We start from the raw sequence: 14,213 nt of genomic DNA, 5'->3' as shown, positions 1-14,213 counted from the left end.
ATGTGAAAATAGACCTTCAGAGATCAAAATGCTGCAACAAAATTTTCTTATTAGCTCTAACAATGTTCTTCAGTGAAGTTTGTTCATATATGCTAAGGCAGATGGTCTAGAGATGAGAAAACAAGGGATGTACACGCATGTATGGGCTCACCCTAGGATTTGGTTCATGACCGTCTTCAGAAAGCTTAGCAGCCCCTATGCAGTATTTCCACATGGGCATCACATCGTTTTAGAAGTGTATCCATGGTTACCACTTGCAATGGATTATCATTTATATCTGACAATTTATTCATATTTTTCCTTCAAATTGGATACACAGTTCACTCAACTCTGACCAATCAACCATCACCAGTATTTCTCCATTATCTGTAAATTCTGATCTGACTTAAACAAACATTTTCGTTATTTAATGTAGATCTCTCTATAACTTAATTTTGAATATAACAAATACTGGTAACCTTAACTAATTCCATATATAAATGCTGAAATTCCTGGCCATATTATTTGTAACCTAGACATAATTACACTGGACTTTAGGGCACAGCTTTTACAGTGTTCTGCTGTAGTTCTCTATAAATCCAATGAAGCTATTCACATTTTCATATTTTACTATGTTATTTAGGCCCCAGAATTAGTTAAATCTGAGAAAATAAGGTTGAGAAAACACTGGACATCAGATCTAGATTTTCTGATGTGCAGGTATATCTGTAAGAGGAAGGATATCATCAATGAAGCTACAGAGGAGTAGCCTAGGTAAGTGGTCACTAAACTACTTCACTGAGAGGCATTTGAGTAAAACTAATTCCACAGCACTCTAAAACTCATGAACTCATAAATAAGTGATCCAAAACTTATGTTTCTATATATTTATGCAAAAATAACAGCCCAAGGAAAGCCAGAAAATTAAACAGAATAGAAATTTATTCCAGGTTTGTTTGGTGGGATACAGGGTGTTCTCAGTACACCTAGCCATCATCATAGGAATGATGGAACATTTTGTAACACTTGAAATTCAAGCAAAATTGTACAGAAATCAGGTACAAAATACCCATTAGGCACTTCAGGAGTATTAAAAAGTCTGAGTTAAATATTCTTCATAACAGAACAAAGGCATTAAGGTAGATGTGGATGGATTCAAAATATATTAAAGGCATCGTTCAATCAATGGAGCTTTATCATAACCTATAAAGAGAGAAAAACAGTTTATTTTATTTCAGAAGCATTTTAATTCAAAAGTCAACTAATTATAAGATTCTTGAGGGTGGGGCTGATAGAAGACTTTAATATTCAAGATACTACAACTGTTCCAAAAAAAGTTTTATTTTAACAGGCAGTACCATTTGGGCCTTGAAATACTAGTTTTTGCCTTCAACACAATTGCTAATCCTTCGTTAAATACAACAATATATGTATATAAATTAACAGTCAGCTGTAACCTACTGACATTTCTTCTTTTTAAAAAAAGCTGTCTAAAATTAAAAGCGAACCTAGTGACAGAATATTAGTTTTGACTAATAAGGTTAAGATCCTGTCTCTCCAGCTAATTCCAATTCTCTTGTTGACACTCCAGTACTTCCAAGTCAAAGTTGTTATCTGCAAGGAACAAATTCACTATAACAAATATGCCACAAAGATCGCTGCTTTGTCACCTAAGGCTTCTCTTTGTAAGGCACAGCATGATCACTGACTTTTATGAACGACTAAAATGTTAAAAAGGAAATAAAGCTACAACCCCAATCCTGAGTCATCACCCAAATTCATTCCATGTCTGATCTGAAAACACTGGAGCTTTGTTTCAAAGGAAAAAAAAAACATAATTAAAAGCATAACATCTATCCTCAGCTGTTTCCAACAGAGCAAATGACAGATATTCAGGGAAAGAGTTCTGGAAGTAAAAGGCACAAACAAGTTTTCTAAACTGAAATATAATCATTTATAACAGAAACCAAGTTCATGGATTGGTGTAATCCTTTCTGTAATAATTTGTGTGGCAAATCTCATTCCACGCCCAAAACACTGAAAGGAACCAACCACTTCTGCTCAGATGATCAACAATCTTGCTCAGCTCCCAGATTCCCATAAGTAATACTCCCTAGCTTCTGGATCTGAGAAACGAGCACACATCCCATACAACGCGCTTCAAGACAAGTGGCATGGCTGCACTTCTATTCTGTTTAGTTTTTAAAAGACAAATAAAATGAATACTTTAGTCTTGCAAGTAGCAATGATTAAAAGTACTCCTGAATTAACAAGATACACTGACTTTAGAAAGGAGACTGATTTGCCTTCTTGGCTCAGAATAATTAATATTCGGCTCAATAAGCAAACTAATTACATCACACTGCCCATTTTTGAAGTTCTCTTTGATAACTCTGTGTATGCTTAGTAAAAATCCTTTATGTCAATTTGAAGTTTAGAATTCAGTTTACACAGATATTGTCAACAATCAAAAATGTTATAAGTTTCTGTAATGTAAAAGAAAATACCCATTCTTTCTCAACTGAAAAGTAATAATATGAAGTTAAGAATCACAGAAGAATTAAATATGAAAAGTAACCATAATTAAATTATATAAGTGGAAACCTCTTTTATTGTGGTTTTGAAACAGGTACAAAACAATATCTCTGTTTTGGTTGAGTTCATGAGCTGCTCAAAAACATCAACCTCAGTTTATATTATACAGTTGCTATGTTCACATAGCACACTATATTAGGGCAATCTATCAACAGATCAAAAGAGAAACTATTCTATTCTGGCAGCCAGAATACCAATTCCACTGGTTAGTTCCATTAGTCCTCTCCTTGGCCTTCTGTTCCATAATCAACCTTCTCTCACCAGACTGTTCTCTTCAACCTCTTTTAATCAGTGACTAACACAATTCCAGTTTCTTTCAGTGTTAATGCTAAAAGTCTGATGAACTGCAATCAAACTCTAGAAGCCAAGTCTGAAAAACTAAGTCTTTTCCTTTACATAATAATGTTGTTAGCAAAAACAGGATTTATTATTACAATCTTTTCAGCAAAGTGAGTTGGTTTCATCTCATGCAATAACTATCCTAACCTCAGCAAGGTTATTGCTTTGATCTCGGATATGCTGCACACATACACAAAGTAATCACAGAACTAGCGTGATAATAATGATGGAACAGGGAGAACAATGTTCATTCCTTGAACAAAAGGAGATATAAATGTAGTGAAAAACAACAACAAAATGGCGTTTACCTAGCTCATACTGCCATAGACATGGAAATAAGTGTTAAGGCCAGTGTTCCTTCAGATACAGGATTGTCTCACTTTTTAACTGTGGTCCAAAGAGAGGATTCAACTGAGCCAGAATGGCAATCAGCCAGCTGCAAAATAAGAACAGATTTATTAAGGGATTGGCTCATATGGAATATTGACAGGGCAGAAATAGAATAACTAAGTCTAGCATCTACACAAATTCTACTAAAAGTATAATTTCAAAAGAAGAAGCAACCAGAATAGTCTAAGCATCTACTTAGAAGTCCAGAATATATTTCTTAGAAACTGTCTTTTTCAATTTCAAGGAATGGAGAATCCTATCAATTACTCTTCTGTTTATGCTTTTCTTAAAAGTGATTAAATGTTCTATAACTAAAGATGCATCAAATTCAGTATCCTAATAATTTTCCCCAACTGGCTCCATTACACATGCCTGGAAAAATCGCTGAAATACAAGAAAAAAGTAGAGGGGAAAAAGCCCTCCCTACTCCACCTCCCCAAAGTAGCCCCAGAATGCTGAGAAAAACATGGAAAATGAGCATGTGAGAAGAACTGGAATGGAGTATCATGGAGGATGGAATAGTTGACAAGAGTACTCCACATTGCAATATTTTGTTGCAGGCCCCTTTTTTTCTTTTAAGGAAATACAGTACTGTTTTAAAAGCATTATAACAGTTACATCATCTGTGTAGCCCTATTAATCTGAACTATAATTTATCTTGTCCTTATATTTTGTTTTCCAGGTGAATATGCTTTGAGAATCTGTACGTTTACTATCCTTTATAGACTTTTTGCTAAAAATGGATAAAAATGAACGGTTGATTTTGAGATTTATTGATTTAAAAAGGTTTGTTTATGGGAAGAAGGGAACTATGATATGTAATATGGGAGGGTGGAGATAGTAATGTTTGATCGGAAGTCACTTGTTTGGATTTTTTTTTCTCATTTTCTTGTTATTCACTTTTTCTTTTACCCTTTTATAATCTTTTTCTATTTCTTCTATGTTTCTGTAGTTTTTTAAAACGTTGTAAAATCTTCCTTTAATAAATTAAAAAAAAAGAGAGAGAGAATCTATACGTTTACTGATAGTACTACCTTACTCCTGGTTGTTTTATGCCTTGGATACAAGAAAAAAAACGTGAGAGAAGAGAAATTATTTTCATCATACATCTCTCGCAAAGAAAGCTTATATCCACTTCCCACATACTTTTTAATAATAATGTTATGCAAAATTGGTTAAGAGCTTCTGAAACCACAGTAGTATATTACAAAATAAATGACCTTCCTTCTCAAAGCAGTGGTCACATTAACCAAAGAGGAGTCATAGTTAAGACGCAAACATTTTTCACAATGGAAAATACAGAGGAAAATGCAGCACATTTATTTCTGAATCACTCACTCAATTTAACAATTCAAATCTGAAAATGGACTTTAGAATCTCTTTAAACTGTAGAGAATTACCACTGGCCTAATGCTCAGTATACAAAATATTTTGTGAACACAATGGTACATCTAACTGCTATTTCTAGAATGCTTTTGAAGGAGGAGAAAGAGCAAAGCAGCTTTGTAATGGGAGCTGCTATAAATGCAGAGAGCTTTGGCAGTCATGGAAAATTCCACACAAACCTGGATGCTTGGACCAGAAAATGAAATACTGATCAGATGGGGGAGGAAAAAAAAAACAACCAGCAGCCATAGGCAGCTGCAAGATTAATTCTTTTTAAATGTTATTAGTCAATTTTCACTATAATTTTAAGTACATGTTAAACAATTAAACAAAAATGAGTCTCAACCTTTAACACAAAATATAGGACCTTAAGGGAAATTAGCATTTTCCCTACCTATATAGGATAGTCAGTCTGGTCTCCAGGACACTCTTCCTTGGAATGATGCTACAGCTTTACCTATATCAAATTGTTAGGGCCTCTAGGGGCACAAATATTATATGTAGCCCTCTCTATAGACAAAACACATGTTTTCTTATCCTCTTACCATTTAATGTGCAGGTACCACTGCAAATATTTACTCATGGCTGCCTAAGTCAGTGTTTTTTTCAATTTATGTTCCAAATAATTGACAGGGTCCTTCAGAAGTTTTCAGTAAAGACAAACAGTGTTTTCTAAAGAGTATGTTCTCTGCTCTTACCAACATTCCCCATCATGTGCAGCATCAAAAAGTTTTCTGCAACCACAGGGGTTTAGCTCCTAGGCATAGTCAGTTATAATTCCCCATTCCAACCAACTGTGGAATGTACTTTCTGAAACTAATAGAGATTCTATGACAAAAACATAGGAAATGTTCTCTGAAAATTGATTATTTTGAAAACGGAAAGAAAATGCATTCTTAGAAGCTTACAAAAGCTAGTAGGGTTGGGGTGGGATATTGAATGAATATAAACAGATGCTTTTTGTTGTATTGAATACAGTACTGGGTTTTTACAAAGCAGACTAGGATTATTCAAGACTTTTGGAAAAGCATACTCACAAAAACACAAACCTGCTGTACAGTACACCTACTATAATGAGTTCCCCAGTAAAAACCATGGCTAATATGCAGCTATGTTATTCAGGGGCAAGTTATCCAGTTTCCAGATCACCCTGGGATTTCTCACAGTTCTGTTAGGCAAGAGTTAGACTGAATTCCTCTGAACATAGAAGCCATTTCAAACTGAACATTAGATTTAGTCACTGGACACCAGAAAAGGCTGATCCATGCAGCAAAGCCAGAGCAATTCCAGGCCATGTCAGTCCTGTCTTTTCCAGATTTCACATGGGTTCACTTCAGTATATTCCAGTAGTCTTACTATTGCCCAAGGGTGCGAAGAAAGAGGGAAGCTCCTGCCCGTTATGCTCTATTAAGGTTGCGCTTCCATGAACAAGATAAACAGTTTTACCAATTTCAAAAATCTTTTGCTGAAATATTATATATAAATTAAAAGCCAGAATTTGTTATTAATATCTGATTTTGTTACTTTAATGTAAAAGAGATGTCCTAAAGACAAACATCAGAAGGAGATAAAGTTGAGCTCTTTGCTGCAAGACAGCTGCTAAACATTTCACTCATCCAGCCATTGCAAGGATAAGCTACGAAATAATTAGGTATCACAGCAGCAACAGAGACCCTATTAGTACAGCAACAGTGACATTCAAAGCTGCTGTTTGGATACTGCATTTTCCCTTGGAAGCACAAATACTAGCTTTATTAAGATAAGAAAAATGATGGGTTCATTCTAAACTATAGTCAGCATGCAGAAATACTGGGGAGGGGAAATCTGCTACAACTATCTTCTAATACTGTCTACTAAAACCGATTAACTTCCTTTGTGGTTCATAATACAACTGGACAGAAAGTGAGTTTAACTATGCAGCTGGCAAGGTGAAGGAGAAGATGCTCTCTTTTTGCTTGAACTGCAGCCAGAAAGACATAGAACTATTGTGTGTCCATTGTATTTGGACTCTTAAGCAGCTCTGCACCCCAAGCGTTATACTAAGATACTTTACAAGTTCTATTCACAATAGAATAACTGAAGATTTAAATTGAGCATCCCATCCCTTACTATCACATCCTCTCTCAATTGTGCTGCGATTCTTCAATTCATACAACTTACATTAAATAAATAGATATAGACTGAGAGGTTGTTTATGTAAGATGGTTAAATATAACATAATTGTTTAGAAGTATCAGGAAAATTAAAAGAAATGAATGTTATTTATAAACACTCATTCAGATAGCCCGGAATGATGACTATCCTTCATCCTCTGGAAGACAAAAGTGCTAATTAAAAAGCTCTTGGTATACTAATAAGTTCTCATCAGGTGGTAGAGTTATATGCAAGAGCTCCATGGCAGTAGAAATTAGGTTTCCACCCACACAGAAACAACTGTAATCCTGTTCTACATTCTGAGACACTGTTTGGTTTCCTCTATGTCAGTTAGCCCAGTCTGGTGGCTTCTACACCTGGCATCTGAAAATTTGAGGAGTTGTACTCCCAAACACATCTGGAAGATGGCAGGTTGGGAGAGGATGCTCTCTGCTGTGAATGAGAAGTCACTGCTTTGAAGATATTCATAAGCACATTTCAAGCCAGTGAAGTACAACAGCCTCCCTTGCTTTCATAAACTGTGAAAAACTACCTGAAACTACATTTGTGTAGTGAGCTGTTCTCTTCATATATATACCAAGCCAAGTGATGTCTGTTTAATAAAGATATCCCTCTTCAAAGGTAGCATCTGCTTCCAATTCAGCTTGACCCCATAAGCAAATCTGGGTTGGTAGCAATGAATTATACAGAAGGGTTTTGCCACTGCACTGCCTTCCTCTGGGAAAATTTTTGGTGTTTCCCAGCTAACAAAGCTTTGGGTTTTCTGGTTGCCTCCCAAGTACTAACTAGGTCCAACATCGCTTAGCATTTTGGGGATCAGCCAAGATCAGCTAGTGCTCCCGTCTGCTGTGATGATTTCTATTTACAGACTATCAAATTCATGCACAGGACACACTGATGAAGTGGAAAAAATGTGGGTGATGTGGCAGAAAAGAAAAGAAAAGAATAGAGCTTTAATCTGACAAACCTGAGCAGGTTTTCCATAACTGTAACTTCTCCTTTTTTACTATTACAGTCTTAATTCTATTTATTGTTTTTAATAGTTGTTTAAACTGTTTAACTGGTACGCTGCCCAGAGTCATGTTTGTGAGATGGGCAGCTATATACATTTGGTAAATAAATAAAATAAATAAATTACTTCCTTGGTCAAGAAACCCATTCTGCAGAATCACCATACAGTATTGTTTTACAGATCTTGAAATTTACTCAGTGGATAACACAATTATTGTATGCAGAAAATTCCTGCTCAAAGCTATTGCCACTATGAGATGTTTTAGGTAAAAGATCATATATAGTTTGCATATAAAAGGTTCAATTCCTAGCATTTCCAAGTTTTATTTTAAATAAACCTGAAACAGAAACAAGCTGCTGCCTGTCAATATCAATAATATCAGCTGGATATATCAATAGTCTGAGTCATAATAGAAGTCTGCAGTTGCACAATGCAACTGACAAAAATGCACTGTGATAAGACAACACACATCCTGTGATTTATGTACTTGCATGCAACACTGGAACCAAAATATGAAAAATGAGGGGGGTTGTGCCGTGATGCATGTTTTATCATTTTGCTATCATTGTAGTTTAAAGCAGATGCCAGTGCTCAGTATAATATAAAGGCAGCTTTTTGCATTCAAAGACCTACTTGGTTCACCATTTACCACGCTCAAGTTCAAATAACAGACCTGGCTCCAAATGTTTTTGATGGAAGCAGGGTAACTGAACACTCACACTGACATACTGGGCATTGCCATTGCTGCAGGTAAGTACAATCACCTGGGGACTAAGCAAGGTGGGGTGGATGGTCATTCTCCCCTCATACAGAGTTACTCTACACTGGCACTCTACTAGTTCAGGAACCCAGCAGCCCCTTGCTGGGCAAGTTCACTTGCAAGCAAGAAGAAAGGTTGACAGTTGCAGGATTGTCCTACTCATTAGCCCAACTGGCAGGTGCTAAAGGGAAGAGGGGAAAGGCATTAGCTTTTAGGCATCTACCAAGGTTGTGGGTGTAGGCTAATACCCCCCTATGTTGAATCCACATATATCTACTGAAACTTACATTTCCAATCATGTTTCCATAATTTATTATTTACCCCTTCTTATTCATGCCCAACACAATATCTCCCCACTGTGAAAAATTCTTTCCAAAGCACTTTATGGCTGGCAGTACCAAAAACATTTTAAAATATTATCTGATAGAATGGTAGCCAAGAACTTAGGATAACATAACTTCTTCCCTTTGCTAGTTGGCTAGCCTAAAAGAGAAAACACCCAAATGTATAAAAATGGCTAATCTTACTACATACATACATACATACATGTTTGTTTGTTTGTTTGTTTTTTGGATATCTCTTAGCTACTTCAAAGATGGGGGCCCATGATCCTTCAGACATTAATCTATAATTGTTCAGAGCCAGTGATAAGGAATGCTGGGGCTTTCATTCAATGCAACATTAAAACAAAGAGATATCATGATGTACAGCATTTTTAAAAGTCATCTGGGTCACAGCTTCATATTTATAAGTCTTTGGGTTTGTTGAACCATAAATAAGTACAACATATGTACACAAAAACTAGCTACGTAGCACTTCCATCACCTAGGCTACTTCAGGCTACAGTAAGTTAGACCTTGTTTAGGAATAAACAATGTGGCTCACAGTTTATAAAGACAAAAATGAATCCAATTCTTAGAGAAAACTGGCTGTACACAATGATGTTTCAGCTTAGTAGTCTGTCTTACTGTTTTCATTATCATTGCATTCAGGAACAGTATTCTAAAATAAGTACTAAGCAACTATTCAGGGAATTTAGAGAAGAGCAGACAATACAGCTTATTAAAATGCACAGATAGTTGCAAAGTATTTAACACCATAGAACAGAAAAGGTACTTAGCCTTCATTCCTGTACAGCAAATATGTAATCAATTCTACAGAATCCTAAAATATTTTAATAGAGTAAATCAAAATAATAAATGATAAGTAGGAACAATACTAAAGCAGGAAATATCAAAAGATATACAAGTTGCATAGCGAAATATATATTTTCCCACCAATGTTATGCTGTCTTTTTATGACTAAAACACTGAATGAAAAAAAATACATGTCTGAAGACTTCTAGATCAACCCTATATGTCATGTTCATATTTTCTTGCATCAGCCACTGTCATGCAAATCTTCCGAATCCACAATCAAGATACTAAATTCAAAATATGTTGTAGTTATAGCACTGATTTTTACCATATATGGAATGAAACATTAATACTTACAATAGGTAGCAGCACACAGCACATGTCACCAACATTGTGTTAATAACACTGTTGAAAGAAGAAAGATGGCTGATAAAGTAGAAGTCATGTTTACAAATTGGCATTAGAGAAAAGGGAAAAAAGACAATTTCTCTAATTTTATTACACACAAGTTAGAGATACTGATATAATAATCTAATAATAATTTTCAAATTGTTCATAAATGTTAAAATATGTAGATTATTGTAGGTTAAGTCAAGTTATTGTAGTTCAGAGTAAACTAGGCCATCTGATAAATTTACAGTAAAAGCAAGAGTGAATCATTAAGATACAGCCAACTTTATGAGAGTGCAGAACTTTTCTTTCCATGTAACTCTCCTCACCCCCAAATATCTAATCCAGATCTTTGGGATGGAATGGGAAATCCGTTCCACCGGCAGTTTAGGAAAAATTCCTAAAAATTCAGGAATTTTTAGATCCACAACTCAGTCTTTCAAGCCATTACCATGTTTTCAAAGAATGAAATGCCACCATCCCAAATTTGGTTTTCATTGCTCTTCTGCCTTTCCTGCTTATTCTCATTTTTTAAAAAAGCATCTTTCATATGTGTATAGTTGCCATGAGAAGCTAAAGGCATATACAGCCTATGGCTGACAGAGGAACTATAGCAAGTAGACATATTTAAGTCATAGGCAGCTGCCTAGTCTTCCCTAGCTAGAACAAAATAACATATCCAAAATAATAAAATACTGTGCCTTCACACAAGTCAGAGAATTTACATATACATTTTTAAAGCATGCAATATTCAGACATTATCAGATATAGTCCCAGTGTGTGTGAGTGCCTTCCAGTCACTGTTGGCTCCTGGCGACTGCCTGGACAAGTCCCTGCACTTTTCTTGGCAAGATATCAGAAGTGGTTGGCCACTGCCTGCTTCCTAGGGCTGAGAGAGAGTGACTGGCCCCAGGTCACCCAGCTGGCTTCATGCTTAAGGTGGGACTAGAACTCACTTCTCTCAGTTTCTAGCCTGATGCCTTAACCACTACACTAAACTGGCTCTCGTTGTAGTCGTAGCAGTATTAGTAAATCAGAAAAAAAAAAAAAAGTAAGGCTCTAACTACATTTTAAAAATGGCTATTTGCAAAGCCTAACGAACAAGACTTTGTTCAGAACAGAAGGCACCAAAATATGTCTCGAGAACCTCCATTCATTTTGCCATCCTTTCCCCAGGCCCTCAAAGCTTATGCAGATGTTATTATTCAACATCTGGCACTAGGGAATGAAAACATTTTTCTAAATAGAAAATTTTGAAAAATCAGTATTTTCACTATAGGCCATAAGTTATCTATGCAGTTTTAAGGGAAAGCTATTCTTGGCACAAAGATCAGAACTAAGTTAATTATCTCATTGCTATTTGTGAATTTTGACACAAGGAATTTAGTATCCTACATGAAAGGCACCAGGTTGCTGATAGCAATGGTAAGAACAATATGTTTTCAGGAAAAAAGTTTCACTTCAAATTAGATTATAATCCCTATGAGTGAATAAAAAATGAATGTTTGCTGATTACATAATAAAAGGCTAGGGAGCCAGAGTCTGGATATTTATTCTTGCTTTCCTTTTAAAAAAATATATTTACCCTAGTATTTCTGCCAAGCATGTACACAATCATCCTTTCATACTACCATGCTGAATTAGGCTACAGTTAGAACAGATGAGAGTTGATTTAGCTACCAAACTTAATTTCTATTCAAGACAAAAAGAGAATACACTGAACTAATCATTTTAATCTCTTAAGTATGATAACTGTTTTCCAGTGAATTTTATGAAGCTCAGAGCACTGATGGAAAAGTAGTTTCAGAAATACAGGCAACTTTGGAAGTTTAAAATTGTTCTGTGCCGAAAAGAGAATCATAGATTGGGCTATTTTCTTAAATTTACTGTGTTATCGATCAATAAAACTTAATCATAGAACTGATATGATTTGTTTATTAAAAGTGATCAGTCACAATTTACGTAAGTATCTATTCTCGGATAGTCTGCTAGGGGTAAGTGGCAAATTAGCAAAGACTCCTGTTCTACAGATTCAAGGAAAGTAAAAAGCCACTTAAGAACAAGGTAACTAAATCCAATGCAACATGTAAAGTGCAATTATATAGTCTCAAGGCTTGCATAGACTGTACCTCACAGACCAGCTCAGATATTCCTTAGAGAAGGCAAATCAGGTCATTTACTCATCCTTTGTTCAAACATTATTTTGAGAAGTACATCATGCTATATACCAGGTTGCCTTCAGAAACTGCAACTGGGTTAGAAGAAGCATGCAACTCTAGTACTGTATTGTTTGAGCTGCATTTCTGAACCCAAGTTACTGCAAAAGCCCCAAGTAGTTTTGGACCACGAAACTTCAGAACTTGTTTCTTCCTTGAGAACTGACAAGGAGATCTTGCTCCAAATACCACCTTCTTTTGAAGTCTAACTGTACATACAAATAGTATAGTTTTCTTATCCAAAATAGTCTGATCTTGAAATTTCCTTTCTCAGAAAACTGCCTTGTTTAAATAGCTTCCTAATTTGCACATTAATTTTATTTGGCTCCACTGCCGACGGTGCATTTTCATATACTGCTCTTTTTTTCCATTTAATTGAAGGGAGCAGCAATCTCTTACTTTCAAGATCCTTTGGACTACAACCCCCACAATACCCTCCTGGCCAGGGATTATGGGAGTTGGAGTTCAAATCGTCTAGGCAGCACTCAGTTCCCTGCTTTTTTTGTCCTAAGCCTTCCATCCTCCTCCACTTAGCAACTTTTTAATAAAAAACACCTTATAGATTAAAAAATAAAATAAGCAATTGTGTAAAGTAATAATCATATTTTGACATTTAGCATCAGTGCTGTAAGAGCAGAATGAAGAAATCAGAATAACGCTGAAAGGGGAAGTTAAGCCTTCCAGTCCCATCCAAAAACACGATTACCTAAAAAGGCCGTTAACATTCAATTATTAGCGTTACAATAATAGGCTATCATGACAGAACAAACTGGAACATCTGTCTCACGTCCCTCTGACTAGGAAGACGGACTTAAATAAGAAGCAGCCTGAAACTGTCACAAGACGGTGACAGTGCTACCCCTTTCACCCAGCCTCACACGAAGCTGATATTCCAAGGGTGGGCTTCACCACATAAAGGCCCCCAAGCCCAGCAGCTCCCCCGGGAAAGTGGGGTGTCCTCGGGGGTGTATCATGATTGAGAGGCAGCCCTCAGAAACCAAACCGGGAAGGAGCAGGCGACCCGGTGGCCGTCTTGGGGGAAGCGGGAGAAAGAGAAGGAAAGGACGCTGCGTTGCTGTGGTTCGCCAAGCAGGAGGAGCAAGAGTCGTTTCTTGCCCTCGGGACGGCATCGGAGCCATGACAAGCGTTCGCGGCAGGCAACCAGGCCAAAGCGGGGGAGGGGAGGGCAGCATCTCCGCCTCGCCCTCCTTCTCCGGAGCGCGTCTTACGTCTTCGTTTTCAGTCACTTACCCCCGGTTAGGGCCTTTGGGAACAAACCACGGCAGAACTCCACCGATCACCCCCCAGAAAACGCTCATGACGATGATAGGCACTAGTAGGCCGCCGTACGCCATAGCTGCCTCCTTCCACCAACTCCGGCTCTAGCCAACGCTACGGCTGATTGCCACCCCGCTTTGCTAGCCACGCCTGCCTTGGCGTCCTAGCCAATCAGGGCAGACGTAGGACGGGCCTGCGGAACGCGTCTTTTCGCGCCCCCTTGGACAGCGGCGCAATGCAGGGGCGGGGACTCCGGCGCCCTCCATTGGCGGGGGGGTCTTTCTCGCTGCGCCGTGGAGAGCGCGGAAGCTTCCTAGTCTATATGCGGAGGCAGCCAACGTACAGCCCATTAGGTGAGACGCAAAAGGATGCGCCGACCTTCCCTCGAACTGCCCAAACGGTTTGGAACACGCCGCCTAGCTTTGCGGTTCGCCTTACTCCCCATGATCATGGATGTATAGCATTTATTTCTAGCCCGAACTACTGTCATCTCAGTGTTTAACGCATTTTGCAGGAAAATAAGGGTAAGTACTGTACTTATTTTGGAGATTTTTTTTCCTTTCACTTAGAAGAGTTAA

General features: G+C 37.3%; 1 protein-coding gene across 1 annotated transcript; it reads right to left on the bottom strand.

Annotated features, from left to right (window-relative positions):
• Positions 1-903: 903 nt before the first annotated feature.
• Positions 904-13,771, bottom strand: ATP6V0E1 (ATPase H+ transporting V0 subunit e1). Its single transcript, XM_007425879.3, has 4 exons — positions 13,609-13,771; positions 10,109-10,156; positions 3,222-3,349; positions 904-1,182 (listed from the first exon to the last, which is right to left on the bottom strand). The coding sequence occupies exons 1-3, from the start codon at positions 13,710-13,712 to the stop codon at positions 3,256-3,258; spliced, it is 246 nt and encodes an 81-aa protein (XP_007425941.1). The 5' UTR covers positions 13,713-13,771; the 3' UTR covers positions 904-1,182; positions 3,222-3,255.
• Between the last annotated feature and the right edge of the window lie 442 nt (positions 13,772-14,213).

Source organism: Python bivittatus, unplaced genomic scaffold, assembly GCF_059951505.1.
Source record: "Python bivittatus isolate LINGU-HERP-01145 unplaced genomic scaffold, Pbiv_v1 ctg000080_np1212, whole genome shotgun sequence".
Lineage (NCBI taxonomy): Eukaryota > Metazoa > Chordata > Lepidosauria > Squamata > Pythonidae > Python > Python bivittatus.
The sequence above is the reverse complement of the archived record's forward strand: the minus strand, read 5'-3'. Positions and strand labels throughout refer to the sequence as shown.